The sequence below is a fragment of the Gymnogyps californianus genome, chromosome 6 (assembly GCF_018139145.2).
Source record: "Gymnogyps californianus isolate 813 chromosome 6, ASM1813914v2, whole genome shotgun sequence".
In the NCBI taxonomy this organism is placed as follows: domain Eukaryota; kingdom Metazoa; phylum Chordata; class Aves; order Accipitriformes; family Cathartidae; genus Gymnogyps; species Gymnogyps californianus.
Window position 1 is genome coordinate 23,788,419 of NC_059476.1, and position 16,433 is coordinate 23,804,851.

The 16,433-nt window shown below is 39.2% G+C and overlaps 1 protein-coding gene across 1 annotated transcript in view; it reads right to left on the bottom strand.

The window, feature by feature from the left end:
* The window catches only part of USP54 (ubiquitin specific peptidase 54), an 81,566-nt gene that overhangs the window by 30,350 nt on the left and 34,783 nt on the right, over window positions 1–16,433 (bottom strand). The window contains exons 5-9 of the mRNA XM_050898696.1: window positions 10,101–10,235; window positions 7,678–7,791; window positions 7,434–7,516; window positions 4,682–4,787; window positions 1,151–1,297 (exon numbers count right to left, since the gene is read on the bottom strand). Coding sequence (XP_050754653.1) covers window positions 1,151–1,297; window positions 4,682–4,787; window positions 7,434–7,516; window positions 7,678–7,791; window positions 10,101–10,235 — 585 coding nt within the window. The remainder of the gene's footprint in view (window positions 1–1,150; window positions 1,298–4,681; window positions 4,788–7,433; window positions 7,517–7,677; window positions 7,792–10,100; window positions 10,236–16,433) is intronic.

A 16,433-nucleotide genomic window follows, 5' to 3' on the forward strand; every position in this document is an offset into this window, starting at 1 on the left:
TCAAGAATCGAGTCAGTCTTGGAGACTGTGGCTGTACCTTAAGGAAAACATTTACAACAATGATACAATACCTTTTCAGAACTTGAAGTGTGGTTCTATTCTGAAAATCTGTATTCTTTGTATCATGCTTGCTGATTATAGCAAATACTGTTTAAAACATTAATTCCTCTGCTCTGTAGAAACAAAGTGATTCTGACAGTGAACAGCTGGCATTTATTCTGACTTATGCAAAGACAAATTTATGACAACACCACATAAAAGATGAACTGAAGACATTAGTAGGTCAAAAGAATTCAGTACACAAAAAATTGTTTTCTGACTAACTGACCGTGTTTTATTTAAAAATGCACAGGACTAACTTTTTAGTGCATTACTGCTTTACTATGCAAGGACCACACTGTTTCATAACCACATTTCCATTAGCTCACACTAATTTTGGTACACTGTGCACTGGCCAATGCATTTTTTAATATGTGTGTGTATATATATTTTTTAATTATTTTAATGTAATACCTCAATGCTACAGCTACAATTTAGTATACCAATAATTCAGCTCTAAATCATCAGCTAATGTAGAATAAGTGAATCCTCTAGGGGACAAACCTCTGGGTCCCAAACACTACTTAATTTACTCTACCATTCAATCACACAGTGCCAGCCACCATCTCTCAGAGACTGCTCAGTTATAAATAACTCTTAAGTGTTACGACCACACGCTTCAATGAAAAGAGGATTTAAAGAAGTTAAAAAAACCAACCCCAAACTACCTTCTGTCTTCAAAAGAAATAGAAATAAAATTCTGTTCTTCAAAATGAAAGAATACATATGTATTTTCATAGAAATAGCACAAACCCCAATCCAGAATTTCCTTGCACTTGAAAATATTTTTTGATTCGGACTAGCTTTTTCTGGAGTAATTTTTAGTTTTCAGTCATTTCAGAAATTCGAGACTACGCAATTACACTAGTACTTTCACAGGTTTTGTGAAGCATTCAGAAACAGATCAGATCCTTGGATCTGCCCTCTATTCCCCTATTTATGGACACTAAAAAGGTGAAGGTGGCAACTTTTTATTTTTCTCAATCCACTACTACAGACTACCATGAGAAAGACTGTGTTTGTAGGTAGTGTCAAAATACAAAAAACTCACATCTCCCAATTTAAGGCAAGTGCCCAGACTGTGAATCACATCCTCAGCCAGATCAGAGTGGTCCGAGTCCCAAACCAAGCCAATGGTGATGATCTGTGGAGAGTTCATCAGCACACGACGAATACGGATCTTTTCCCCACAGTTACTCTGAGGATTTAAATAAAACAAAACATTGAATATACTCCTTACCTTATTATAATGTTAGGGCAAGACACTAACAAGTCTAAGTTTCAGAAGTACTGCTTCCAAAGAGCTGGTGGTGAAATACAGCAGATATAATATGCTCAGTGTCAAGATAGGAGCTTCTTACGTCACAGATGAGGAGCATTATCAAGACTACCTGGTATTCGCAAGCTTTAAAGTGAACACTGCTGATTCTTCCTCATACTACTGATAATGATTAAAAGGTATAGTGCAAAAGTAGGCTTATTTAAAAAAGGTAAGCAAGCATACATGAAAGATCCCAAAAACATTCTCAGGAATTGGAGGGAAAGCTCACTTTCATTTGATCAGAATCTCAGATTAAAAATGATATTTACAGAGACTGATATTTTATATGACAGTGTCAGAAAAACCTTCAAGGTGCTGCTTTGTTGTTAAAAATTGGGTGGTTGTTCTACAAGGTACCTCAAGCATCTCATCTTAGACAGGATAGTTAGGTCAGTATTCATATGAGAGCAGCAGCTGGAAGATCAGGAGAATAAGAGGTGCTTTACTAACCCATAGGAGTTCTTCATTTCTTATTTCCTGTTTCCATCCCCCCTCCCATGTTTTATTTTTTAAATAACTACCAGTGCTTATTGATTGGCCAGTCTTCCCTCGCTCTCTAGCCAGAGTACTTCTCGAGATAAGCTTGCTTGTGAAGCTAAGGCATTTCTCAGTGGTCCTTCCAATCCATCACCTGTTGGAACTGTGGGCATCTTTAAAGCATCATGAGAAAAGGTCATGATCTGATTTAAGAGATTATTACTGTAATTTTAGTAAACAGTGCATTATCTTTTTTTTTTTCCCTTAGGAAAACTATGACAAAGTCCCTTTGCAACACTCACTTTCCCCCTGTGGCAGGTCACAAAGGTACCTCTGCAAGATTCCAGAAAAACACACTCTCATACTGAGACTAGTTTCTCATCTCTACAGAGGCCAGTTTCACAACTGGATATAATCACTTCTGACACTAGAACCAGGGAAGAGATCATAAAGCATTTCTTCCCCATAGCAATCTAGAAAATTAACTAGAATTTCAGTCCCAATTATCAATGAGACACAAAAATGAAGAATTAAAAAACCAGAAAGAAATGGCCTTAACAACAAGGCAATGAAGACAGATTTTTTTTTTTTTTTTTTTTTTTTTTTTACAGGTAGAGGACTGTGATGTTTAAACATAGATATGAGGTTTTAATATTAAGGTGACTATATTCACACATATTTTGCAAGGGTCATTCGAAGTACAAGCATTCCTGTGGATTACCTCACAACAAACCTAGTGTCTTCTTTGCTTCAGCTAGCTAACATCAGCATTTTCTGCACGACAGGTGGAATATGGCATCCTGATAAAAAGCTTCCCTCGCATGACTTTTAGGCCACCCTTAGCTAAGCCTCATTAGAAGAATTTCCCAAATAGAAAAAGAAAGGGGCAGCAAGTACTGGTAAGCAATTTTATCCAACCGATTATCTCACCGTTAAACAGCAGTTCACTCTGACAAAGAATGTCTTTCTATTAAATTTCCTATGCTTTGGTTATTAAACAGCTGGACGCATTGTATTGTTGTTCAAAGGATCCATATATCTTCATTTCTTTTACTCAGATAAGTGAGCCACTATTTGCCAATATTCCAAAAAAGAAAATAATGTTTCGATGGAGACTAAAAGTGAACGTTTCAGAGTTATAAGTTACAGAAAGTGTGTGGGGGGGATAAAACGGAAATACTTACACTGCCCCCAGGGAACAGGCACACAAGCCATTCCTGTTAGAGCCTGTATTGCTTCACTGAGGACTGGTGAGGTGTCTAACAGTAGCATTACATGAAGCAGCAATTATGCAGCTGTTTCCTGCTCTACCTATTAATCAATATGTAAAAAAGTTTGATGATAACTCTTCCTGCATACTTATCTAAAGCCCTGGATCTGGACATACTCAAATTAAAAGGCAGAACAAGATATCAAACTCTTGCTTTAGAAATCTAGCCCTTATGATTAAAAAAAAAAAAAAAAAAAAAAAAATTATATTTACGTGAAAAATCTTTATTTTTCTTAACCCAACTGATACACTGACTTAATTCAGCTGAATTTTGTCAGATTTTTACTGCATAGCAGAACGGAACATTTTTAAGAATAGCAGCCTGTGACTACCAACTGGACATGCAGTAATTGTTTTTAAGTGGTTAAACGCCAGTCATCGCTCACAACAACTATAGCCTACACTTTCTGGTCAATATCTCCCACACTCTGAACAGCAAACCTCACTCAGAAAAACAAACCAATACTCCCTCAAATTTTCTGTGATGATTCCTGCCTTTGGTGTAGCTCTTGCAGATATACTGTGTAGCCTATAAGCCCTCCTCTGTCGGGATATTCTCTGGCAGTGGGAAGCGGCAGCCCTTTTCTCTTTCCCTCTGACCAACATTTTGGGTGTATGCTGCAGGTACAGCAGTTTGGTAGACAGTTCAATTTATTCCAACTGAAAGGTAGTAATGAAGTTGAATGGAAGCTTATCTAGGCAAAACAACCAATCTCCTACATGATTACAGTGACTGGTACAAAAGTTCTGCTATCTGTGCCATAGCATGGTACTGCTGAAAAGATTTTACAAGAAATAAGTACTTCTTTTCTCATGCTATTATTACAGATGAAGCACACTACCCTCAACAGAAATAATCACCAGAGAAACTGGATGAACTGTGGGAATGCTGTTCTAAAAAGCCTAGCTAATCAAAACCACTGTCAACAAATAGAAATCTCCTATAAAAAGACACAGTCTCCAAATTCTTTGTCATTTCCATTTCTTTAGATAAGATCCCAGAACTCTCATCATAGCATGAAAGCAGCATGATTGCAGCTTCATGTAATGCTAGTGTTGGAGGCCTCACCAACTCTCAGTGAAGTTGAACAGCAAACATATGATAGGTACTTCTAGCAGCAACACAGGTTTGAACAGGAATGGATTGTGTGGCCGTTCCCTGGGAGCAATTTAAGCATTTCCAATTTATTCCCCCTCATCACCTTTTTTTCTGGTTTCTAACTCTCCGAAACATTCATTTTTACTTTCCATCCAAACACTATGTCTATTCCTGTTCTCACTACTTGTGTCTAGTCAAAGCAGCACTCAACATCAGTAGTTTTTCCCTTCCTTCATTGAATAACTGAGAGGTACTGAATTCAAACCCAAAGAAAACTCTCTTACCTATCCTTTCCGTCATTATGATGATCTAAACCTTGAAAATGCTCATGAGTTAAAGGTACACATCAGTGTAATCTACTAAACCTCTTCTGTCCTGTCCCTCCCCCTGCAAAAGGAAAACTAAGGATACTAACTGGGCAGTTTCGCAGGTCTCCCATAGTGCTGGCATTCTGTAGTAGCTCTCCAAACATATCTGGAGTGGGTTTCTCTCGTCTCTCCAGCATACAAATAGCTTGATTGCTTCAGTATAGAGAAAGTATGGAAAACAAAAGTTTAATAATAAAATAGAAACACAAACCCACATTAAGTAAGCATATGTTTCACTTAAACTTTATGAAAAAAATCTTAAAATACCCAACACTTTTTATATTTAATATTGTAGTACAGAAAAATCACATAATTATTAAGTGTGAATTACTATACCTTCCATGATAATACTGCATAAGGAAAACAAGTAAAACAAAGTAGAAACAGTTCATAGTTTGGCTTAAAATTTACATCTTAAAAGCAAGCTTTAGCATTTTGATAAATACTCGATTTCAAAATGAAATGTTTGCTTCAAAATGCTTCCCTTCAGTAACCACAACCCTAGTAAAGTAGCACAGTAAAGCACATCCTTAATAATAAAACTATAGACAAAAAATAGCACGGTACCCAATTGATTTCACTGTCCAAGTTGAAAGATGACAATAAATAGACAAGAATACTACTGCTCAAAGCATGTTCAAGCTTAAAATGGTTTAAGAGGTAAACAAACATATCACTGTTTACTGGTGGTTTTAAAATAATGTGTGACTTAAGAATTATTGAGATATTTCATATAAAATACTGAATACCATTTACATAATTCTTTTCCTGTTTTTCTAATAAATAATATTCTGATACACAGCGTCTGCTGGTAACCTAAAGAGAAACTACAGCTCGATGGAACGGCAGGCAGCAGCCACAAGGGGGAATGCTTTACAATACTCCTGATACACTGGTAAAGTGGTAGTTTTTAACAGAGATCTGCATGAAAAGAGCAACCAGCAGTTTTCAAGATATTTTTTTCGGGCTCTGTAACTACATGTCTCACATGCAGGACAAGAAACAAAGAGAAGTTTTCATCCCAATCAAAATTTCAAGACAGAAGTGACTAACAGACTCCTGCCTCGATCAGATTTAAGCAGCTTTTAACTGAGCAGCCATCTACTAAAAGAAGGGAAGACTTCTCTCCTCTAGCATTCTTTCAAATGAACTACTACAGAGCTAGAGCTATTGCTCTGTGCACCATCTCCTTTAATGAAAGGTCACGGTGCCCAGGGGAGTTCCCCAATAACTAGAAAAAGCAAGAGCTATATATCTATCCAAGAAAGGGGAGTTGAGGAACTACAGGCTGGTCAGTCTCGCTCCAGTACCTGGGGCGATGACAGACCAAATCCCCTTGGAAATCATCTCCAGGCATATGAAGGACAAGAAGGTGAGTCAGAGCAGCCAGCATGGATTTACCAAGGGCAAACTATGCCTGACCTACTTGACTATCTCCTATCATAAAATGATGGGTTCTGTTGAGGAGGCGAGAGCAGTTAATATCATTTGGTCTCTAGCAAGGTTTCCAAGTCATCTACAGCATTCCTGAGGCCAAACTGGGAGGTATGGACTGCACGGGTATACAATATAATGCAGTAAAAAGCTAGCTGGACCTTCAGGCTCAGAGGATCAAAACATAACCAGCAGTCAGTTATGAGTTGTGTTCCTTAGGGGTTAATACTGGGGCCGATGTTATTTAACATTTTCATTAACAACCTGGATGATGAATCAGAATACACCCACATCAAGTTTACAGATGACACCAAACCAGATGGAGCAGTCAATATACAGGAAGGGAGTGCTGCCACCCAAAAGGATCTTGACAGGTTGGAGGAATGAGCTGACAGGAACCTCATGAAATTCAGTAAAGGAAAATACAGTCTTCCACCTCGGACAGAGGACACTCAGTGCAGCAGTACTGGCTGGGCACTGAATGGTTGAGGAGCAACATTGCAGAAAGCTGGTAGACAAGCTGAACATAAGCCAGACTCTTTCCAGAGGTGAACAGAGAAAGGACAAGAGGCAAAAGATGCAGAAAGGGAAATTCTGACTGGATATAAGGAAAAAAAAATTCACACCAAGTTGTTAAGCACTGGAACAGGCAGCCCAGAGAAATAATGGAATTTCTGTCCTTGAACATTTTCAAAACTCAGCTCCACAAAACACCAAGCAGCCTGAGCAAGCTTTGAAGTTAGCCTTGCTTTGAACAGGATGATGGAGTAGATGTCCAAAGGTCCTTTCCAGTATAAATTATTTTTTATTTTTCTTAGCTTTCTTCTTAACTCACCTGCTCACATATTAAGGTCTTTCAAAATGTACACAACTCCTTGCCACTACAGTTGTCAGATTCAGAATCATAAACAAGTAGACACACTGATCCATGCCTAAATTGGTATATTCTACTCCACTAAATCCTCATGTTCTTTATCATAGTTATCAAAGCTCCACCAACTTTGAACAAACCATGTTCTGGACATTTAATCTTATGAAGGCAAAGATCAAACTGCAATACCAGTATTTTTTAAAGAGAGGGAAGAGGGAAGAGGGAAGAGGGAAGAGGGAAGAGGGAAGAGGGAAGAGGGAAGAGGGAAGAGGGAAGAGGGAAGAGGGAAGAGGGAAGAGGGAAGAGGGAAGAGGGAAGAGGGAAGAGGGAAGAGGGAAGAGGGAAGAGGGAAGAGGGAAGAGGGAAGAGGGAAGAGGGAAGAGGGAAGAGGGAAGAGGGAAGAGGGAAGAGGGAAGAGGGAAGAGGGAAGAGGGAAGAGGGAAGAGGGAAGAGGGAAGAGGGAAGTTCTCTTCCCTGTAAAAATCTCAACTCACCAGAGCGAGGTTGTGGAAATATAATGTACCATCTGGATGAAAGGTAACGGGTCAGAGGTGGCACCACAGCTGGTACAAACACACTGAAGAGAAAGAAAAAGTAATACCTTGACAAGATTAAAAAGGTATTTCCACAGCAGCACTTCTGCTTGTATCTTTCTTACCATGGCAATGCATGTCTTAGGAATGAAAAATTGAAATTTGAGAACTGGTGAGTTGTATAAAGCATGTATCATTACCTCACCTGTTCAAACAAGGTCATTGCAAACTTCTGATGGGAAACACAGTGTGGTGCAGTGCAAATATCTTCCTTTGTCTCATCTGCAATGTGGAAGTGAATTCGCATTAACAGGTTCTCCTAGCCAAAGAGAGAAGAAAAAAGAAAAAAAAGCATTAGATCATTTCAAATGTAGATAAAAGTTAAAAAATAAATCACAAAAGCATGTCAGATGCAATGTTATAAGTGTTATTTACAGAGACAGAAGGCTCCTGCGAATTTTTGAAAGTTGCTTAGAAAACAAAGAAGTTGGCATTTCTTTGATATAAAAGAAAATGGCTACCACTTCTGATTTGAAATGCTATATCAGGTAACTATTTATTTTATTTACTAGCACAGCTGAAGATTCTGTCACTGATTATTCTGTCCAATTCTCAAGCATCAATGGATTTGACCAAATGTAACAGGCAGAGCAACTCTGCAGTTTTAAAATCACTGGATTGCCACTAACTTCTCCTCATCAACACAAAGTAACCCGAATCTTCTACATTCCACCACAGCTTTGAAATATGGCAAATAATCTACACTCTATTAAAAAGGGGGAGAACTAATAAATGAAGAGGCAGACTAAATTCTGCATGAAACAAAAGCACTGAATGTTTTCTAGATATTATGTCAGACAACTCCATCTGTTTTCAAGTTCCCAGGAGTTCTTGTCCTAAGACCTCCTCTCCTCCCACTGTTGCCAACACTAACCTGGGGGTGCCAAAAGTCTACCGACACCTCTTCCAGCAGCGCACTTTTTACTATCACTATGAGCTGCCTGGATTGTTTATAGGCCTGCAATAAGCAGGTCAAGGTTAATTATTAGGCAAAATAGCTCTGACCTCATACAATTTCCCTTGAACTTTAGAATCTAACCTCTTCTGCCATTTAAATTAAATCTCTGCCTTTAGGGCTGAAAAGGTTAACTAAGTGAAAAGCTATGGAATTATCTCTGCCTTAAAGCTTAACCTCAAAAAGGAACTTGTACCCGTTTTAACTGTCCTTGTGCCAGTATGGTTAACCTAACAAACCTGCTTGTGGGGACTCCCACAGCAGTATTAGATGGGCTATTTAGATTAGCTTTCTCAAAGAAGAAACTAAATCAAAAGTTCCCATGTTCTACTACATAGAGAACTCTGTTCAAGTGCTAGACTGCATACAACGATTTGACATAACTGTGCTCACAGGGGCTCCTGTGTAGGCTGATGTAATTTATTTCACTTTGAGGCTTTATTGGTATGATCTACTTCCATTGTAAGCGAGCTCATTATTTTGCTATATTAGTATCCTACAAACACAGGATACATTGGGTTATCACAAGCCCATTATCAGTCCACTTAGTTTAAGAGAAGAACTACAATAGCTATATGCATTTATCCTATTTCTGTGATCTCTTACAGTGCAAGTGTCAAATTAGGTAGGTATAGGAAATGAAAGATTTAACGTACAGAAAGGACTCCACTCTGATAGGTTATTTACCTGACAGAAGTTTTACCTTGCAGTAGTAACTCCAGTATGTTTGTACTTTGGTTAAGAATTAACATCTTTATTAACAACCAAGTAGGATACAAACACACTTGGGCCACCCTATGGACACCATCATTTCCAAAAAGGGGAGCAGCCAATAGGTCAGCAAGACAAAAATACCTCCTCATTAAGTTAAAGAAATGTAGGAGACTGAAGAGTGAAAAGGAGGAAGTGGGTGTAAAAATAAAATCTTAACATAATGGATGCCAAGAAAGAGTTTGAGTATAAAAAGAAAGCAGGTGGGTAAACCTAGGGATGTAAGATTTGTGTAAAAGTCATCTCTCAACCACACTGGTGAGATAACCAGCCTAAAAAAAAATTGTCAGATGATTTACAAATACAGCAACAGAAATATTTGGAGATGACCCATTTTACTGTTCCTTACCTCAACTTACAAACATAAACAACTGTGTTGGGTTGTGTTTAGTTTATTCATTTGTTTTTACTTTCCCTTAGCTAGAGTTTGTGAAAACATGATTCCAGAATAATTGGCAAAGAAAATGTCCTTTCACCCTTTTGAGGTGATCCTTAAAACTAGAATCCTGGATCATTCTTGCAGTGCAATTTTTTTTACAATTCATATCCAAGACACACTTCAGAGTGCAAGCAGTACATATGCAAAAATAACTGTAAAAATGGATAATGTTGATCATTGATGTTTCCATTTCAAAATCATTAGCGATGAATCTCAAACCAAACACTGGTTCCCCACTGGATCACTTCAAGCTTGGGGATCTCTCTGTGGACTTTTCCAGGCCACACATGCAAGGTTTGTTGGAATTTGGGGAGGGGAGGAATGGAGAGAAGAAAAAAAAAAAAAAATTGTGTACTGGGGTTTCATATCTATGCCTGTCAAGCCATCTTTCAGTTATACTTACAAAACATTCAGCAGCGTCATCCATGATGCCCAGCTGGAAGCGTTGCTCATCCTGAAACGTCTTTGCAAGAGCAGTGCGCAGGGCATCAGAAGGCAGTACCTTCTCACTGCTACATTGAAACTGGTTGAAGATACCCTAGTAAGAAAACAAAAAGATAGTTAAGTTGCTGTATTTTCAAAACATGACTCAAGTTACCTGAAAATAAACAGCAAACCTTTAACTCACTTTGATCAAGCAACACACACATATTTGTATTGTACAGACACTACAAGAGAAAATCCTAAAAGTTCCTCCTTTGAAATCATATGCACCTTTGTGTATTCCTTCCTTTCCTTTCACATATCCAAGGCAGGGTGGGGAGCTTAGGGCTAAATTTCCCTCAGTGTCAATCCGCCTTGGATCTTCCTCCAGATTTGATTCCTGAAGCAAATACAATGGAGACAAAAACTTCCTCACTTTTTATTCCTATTTCTCCCTCTCCAGTTCACTTTTTCACTCCCACCTCGGTAGCCGCCTTCTTACACATGCTGCCTTCTTTCCTCTTTCAAGCAACTCTTTCCAAATGTCTTAGCCCTTAAACAGCCACAACCTGCTGCATGCACTCTTTAAGGAATTTACCTTCCAGTAAGTCCAAGTAGGTAAGAATCAGATGATTTTTGGGTCAGCCTGCAGGAGGGAAAAGGCATGACACGAATAGCAGTTCCTATGTATGACCAGTTGTTCACTTGTTACCATAAACCTGCATTTTCATAACTAACTCACAGGTCATCTGGGTAATCATTTGCAAGGACGAGTAGTTCTATAAAGACGCATTATCATCGAAAGTGTGGGTTATATGCATGAAAGTTTAGTACATATTTCCAACTGATCAAAACCCTACTTTTATTTTGTGTGTGTATGTGCATGCATGTGTGTGTGTGAGATATCCAAAAGATCTTCTGAACAGTTATTTAACTTTCATTGTGCCCTCCTACAAAAACAGGAACATAATTCTGCAATGCAAGATCCCCAGTTTAAGTAGAAACTTCTAGCCCTTACTTTCATACAAGAGCATTCTGTCTCCATCACCACTCTGCTCTACTTTCTACCTCATTTCATATGACAAGCAACCATCTTCATCAGCGTCAATCTCAAAATTCTGCTTGTCCTTTCCTATAAAACTTTCCTCACAATCTCCCTAAAGATTGCAGAAAAGCTCCATTCTTACTGCAAGAGAAAGAAAAAGGATTATCTTGAATTGTGCACCACTTAGCTTTTCTGCCTTCTAAATTTAGTCGAACAAGGAGAAAGCCAGACTCAAACTGGTTTGCCTGTCTTGTTTTCTTTCAAATCTATACTGAGAATCTGTAGTGATGTTGATTCATGTATCAATTCCTCCCTTAATTACAGAAAGCTTCTCCCCAGCATACTTAGGATCTATATTAATTGGAAATAAATAATCTGAATCTTTCTCTCCTTTAACTATTATTATTTGTTTCTTATCAGCAAACGAGAAGGTAAACTGCAAGGTTTGCCAAACTGTGCAATCTCAGCTGCTTTGAGGAAGCTGAAAGAGTGCAGAACACAGCTGTCACTGCACAGCCAGCAAACCAACCTCTGTACCCCTGCCATTTCTGCCTGTAGGAATGGTACAATTTATAGTGTTGACGTATTATCTAATATAGATGTAAAATGCCCATCTCTACTGCTATTTTTATTTTGGTAGTCCTTATGGTGCTCATTCATGGGTGAGGGCCCACTGTGCTGAAGCCCATAGCTCTTCTAATATTGCCTTTATTAGAGGATCAAATAATGATGAGGAAAGTGGTAATGAAGAAAAGGCTGTAAGGCAGTTAAGTCTCACACTTCACGAATTATAGACAATACCTGTCCTCAGTTACCTTTTATACATATATAAAAATGGAAAGAATGACAAAGTCTCTGTACTTAACAACCTTGATCCCCATTTCTGTCACTGATAACTCAGCAAATTTCATGTTTCATTAGTAATTTTTTCATTTCATTGGACCTCCAAAAAAAAAAAAAAAAAGCAGTGAAACATAATTCCATCCTGCTTCAGCACTTTACATTAAATAATTTAAGAGCACTTGAAAATATTCATGACTGTGCTTTAGAAATGTGTTTATTCTGGTTATCATCAATCTCACTTCATAGATCTGGAAACTGAGACACTCGCCTAGCGACTAGCACACAACCTCACTGCAAGGAACTGATGGACAGGACCTGGTTTGCTTCACTGAGAGCTCTGAAATGGCTCTGTACTCTTGAGGGGGGAGGATAGAATCAATGCAGGCTCCAAACTAGGTAAAAGGAGAAGCAAGCAAGCAAACTGAAACTCTTATTTTAAATTTCCATCTTTAAAGAAATAGTATAGTATACTTTTACCCATAACATACCTACTAGTTAACATAAAGAGATATAGTACAGAAAAAGTGATCCTCATGATTATAAGCAACTGTTTTTCACAGGATCCTGCATTTTAAGTTTTTTTGCATCACAAAATAATTACAGCCTTCACAATTAAAACTAAAAAACTTTCTTTAAAAATAAACAGCAGAAAACTGTGAAATCTGTTACAACTACAGAACAAAAATAATTCAGTAATATCAAAGAAGTCTGTGAAGAATTCTAATATTTAAAACAGGAAGTAAAAGATCCCAATATTATTTAGAAGAATGCTTCCTAAAACTTGTAAAGACATAACACACAATGGTATAGTCTTATTCAAATTACAAGAAAAAAAGTCTTAAAACCAGTGAGTAATTGTGCATTTTAATCTAATAAAGATCAAAACTTATGTCATTGCACAGTGCAGTTTAGAGCATGTCAGAACATAGTGCTTGTACGAAGTCCCAAAAGCACCTCAAATGGAGTCAAAAGCACTTTGAACACAGAGGAGTTTCATTTCCCTTGGGTTTTGGTGGGGTTTTCGGAGTGGGGGTTTGGGGTTTTTTTTGTGGTTTTAGCGGGGAGGGGGGGGGGGGGGGATGATATATTTCCCCTTTTCCTTATTTTTCAAGATAGGTTCTTTGCTCACCTTCAGAACAGGTCTTTCTTGTCTCTCAGCCTTAGATTGACAGGTGTGGCGTTTCCTGCAGTTTCATCGCTTTAAGTTATCTAAGTCAGATCTCTCTCCTTAATTTCAGGTCTTGCCCTTGGGTGATACTGTTAATCACTAACACATTTGTTCCATATACAGGTCTGAAAGCCAGCTGGGCGCAGACCAGGAAAGCACTGCTGATTCTGCCCCAGGAGTTTTCATGACACCTTTTCTCCAAGTGCTTCTGGAACTTAATGAGAACTTTATATATGACACATTCAAACTTTGTTCTCTCTCAAAAACTTCTTCACCTGAATTTGAAGATAGTGAAAACCCCATTAGTGTATTCACCACACTGATGATCTCTCTCAATGGCTACATTCCAACACAAATGAGCGCATCCCTAAACAGCAGCAACAATATGAAAAGACACTGCTAAAAGCTTCATGAACAAGGGAAGTCTCTCCTATTTTACCAGTTTTCAGTAACTAAAATCAAGGATGCAGAACCAAAATTTAAAAAATCAGCGTAACAAAATCTGAGCAATTACTAATATTGTATTAGCAGCAGTACTTTGATTTCTACACTGATGACCTATTCTTGGCTTGGTGGTAAGTCTACAAGCCAAGACAGAGAACAGCATGAGCAAGGGATTTTTCAGACAGGAAGTATGCCTTCTGGTTACACTGCATTCCTGAGGTTTATATAAAAAAAGAAGCCCATCTCCCTCCTTATCCCCTTCCCTACAGATCTTCAAAGGTCTGGAAAGGGTAGCAGAGACAGCAGAATTAGGAAGCACAAGCGTTCTTTAAGAGGAATAAATTGCCAAAGTCCATCTAGTTGCATCTAGTCCTTCCCCAATTACTAAGTCAAGATCAACTACAATTAAATAGTTGATCTTTCTCCAGCTTGCTCTCAGAGGCATCCAAATCTGGAAATTCCTTAACCATCCCAGGCAATCTATTGTAGGGCCTCACTTGGCTTATTACCATTCAGAAGGCTTTTTCCTAGTTTTGTAAGTGGAAACTTCATGTCCTTTCTACTAGAGGTCTGGGCTTCTGACATACATCAGAACAAAGGCTTGCAGAGTCAGTGGTCTCCCAGAATACGCTCCTCCAGTTTGGGAAGTGTGGGGATCAACATAAACTTTCTAAAGCTTCAAAAGAAAACAACCTAAGGTTTGAGACAAGGAACCTTTATCATACAACTATTCAAGTTAAAACCTGGCTTTCTATTTCAGAATGCTAAAATTCACATGCATGATCATAAAACGAGTTGTTCTTTGTTTGGTTAGGGAATAAAGACAGTAGCTATTCTTTGAGGTAATTCATGGGATTGACATTTTAGAGTTCTTTTAAATTTTAAGGATTTGGAAGCTGAAATATCTGTGAATCCCTCCATAGTTTACAAGATCTGCTCCAAATAATCTCTAACAGTGTTTGGAATCCATTTTCTCCCTAGGAAAGAAGTATTCCATTTCTTTGGCGTAAATTGACATTTGCAATGTGTATCTAACCATACTGATGAAACAAACCCCAGACTTGATATACACGCACATATCACTTTTTAATCAAGCATGTAGAAGCAGGCTGGCATAAGAATAAATTGATGGCTGAAGACAACAGGCAACAGCTACTTAATCAGATCAGTGTCCATGCACTGTAAATTTGAGTTGTGTCCTTGGCAGCTTTCTGAGAACTAATTATTCTCTTCCACCATTGTGCAGAAGTTCCATCTGGATGGGGATGTCACTGCAGCTGTAGCAGTGTGGTTATTCTTTCAAAGAGCAAAACATGTTCCCCCCAAATGCTCTAGTATTCCCTACTTTAACAGTTTCTGCCTTTTAGCAAAAGCCCCAAATATTAACATGGCCAACCGTCATCCTTCTCTCACTGCTCAACATGTCAGTATTATTCCTGCTGTCACTCAATTGTTTCTGGTTTGGTTTGTTTTTTTTAAAACTTTCTCTCCATTTCAATAGCATGCCCTTCTTACTCCATTCCATTCATTGGACTTTTTTTTCTTGTCTACAGTACCTAATCTTTCATCCAGAACATCACACTCTTCCGATGCAGCCTCTTACTCAGTACAACAACTTGTTTCAATAAAAATTCTGTCTGCTAAAATCACTTTTCTCCCATCCAACCAAATCAGCCTCCACCCACAGTATTTCCACTAGCTCACATTTCTTCCCCACATTTCCTTATATTTGACTTCAAGGGTGGAATAAATTCTAGCTCTATTTGGTTTTGTGTCTTTGGATTTCTTTCCAAACCTCCAAGTCTGATAATGATCAACCTAGATTTCCATTTATTCCTTTCTTTTTGTGGTGGGTTGACCCTGGCTGGACACCAGGTGCCCACCAAAGCTGCTCTATCACTCCCCTCCTCAACTGGACAGGGGAGAGAAAATATAACGAAAGACTCATGGGTCGAGATAAGGACAGGGAGATCACTCAGCAGTTACCATCACAGGCAAAACAGACTTAACTTGGGGGGAAAAAAAATTAATTTATTACCAGTCAAATCAGAGTAGGATAATAAGAAATAAAACCAAATCTTAAAAACACCTTCCCCCAACCCCTCCCTTCTTCCCAGGCTTAACTTTACTCCCAATTTTCTCTACCTCCTCCCCCTGAGCGGCACAGAGGGACAGGGAATGGAGTTTACAGTCAGTTCATCACACATTATTTCTGCAGCTCCTTCCTCCTCAGGGGGAGGACTCCTCACACTCTTCCCCTGCTCCAGCGTGGGGTCCCTCCCACGGGAGACAGTCCTCCATGAACTTCTCCAATGTGAGTCCTTCCCACAGGCTACAGTTCTTCATGAACTGCTCCAGTGTGGGTCCCATCCACGGGGTGCAGTCCTTCAGGAACAGACTGCTCCAGCGTGGGTCCCCCGCGGGGTCACAAGTCCTGCCAGCAAACCTGCTCCAGCATGGGCTCCTCTCTCTCCATGGATCCACAGGTCCTGCCAGGAGCCTGCTCCAGCGTGGCTTCCCACAGGGTCACAGCCTCCTTTGGGCATCCACCTGCTCCAGCATGGGGTCCTCCACGGGCTGCAGGTGGATATCTGCTCCACTGTGGACCTCCATGGGCTGCAGGGGGACAGCCTGCCTCACCATGGTCTTCACCACGGGCTGCAGGGGAATCTCTGCTCCGGTGCCTGGAGCGCCTCCTCCCCCTCCTTCTTCTCTGACCTTGGTGTCTGCAGAGTTGTTCCTCTCACATCTTCTCACTCCTCTCTCCGGCTGCAATTGCTGCTGCGCAGTAACTTTCCCCCCCCTTGTTAAAT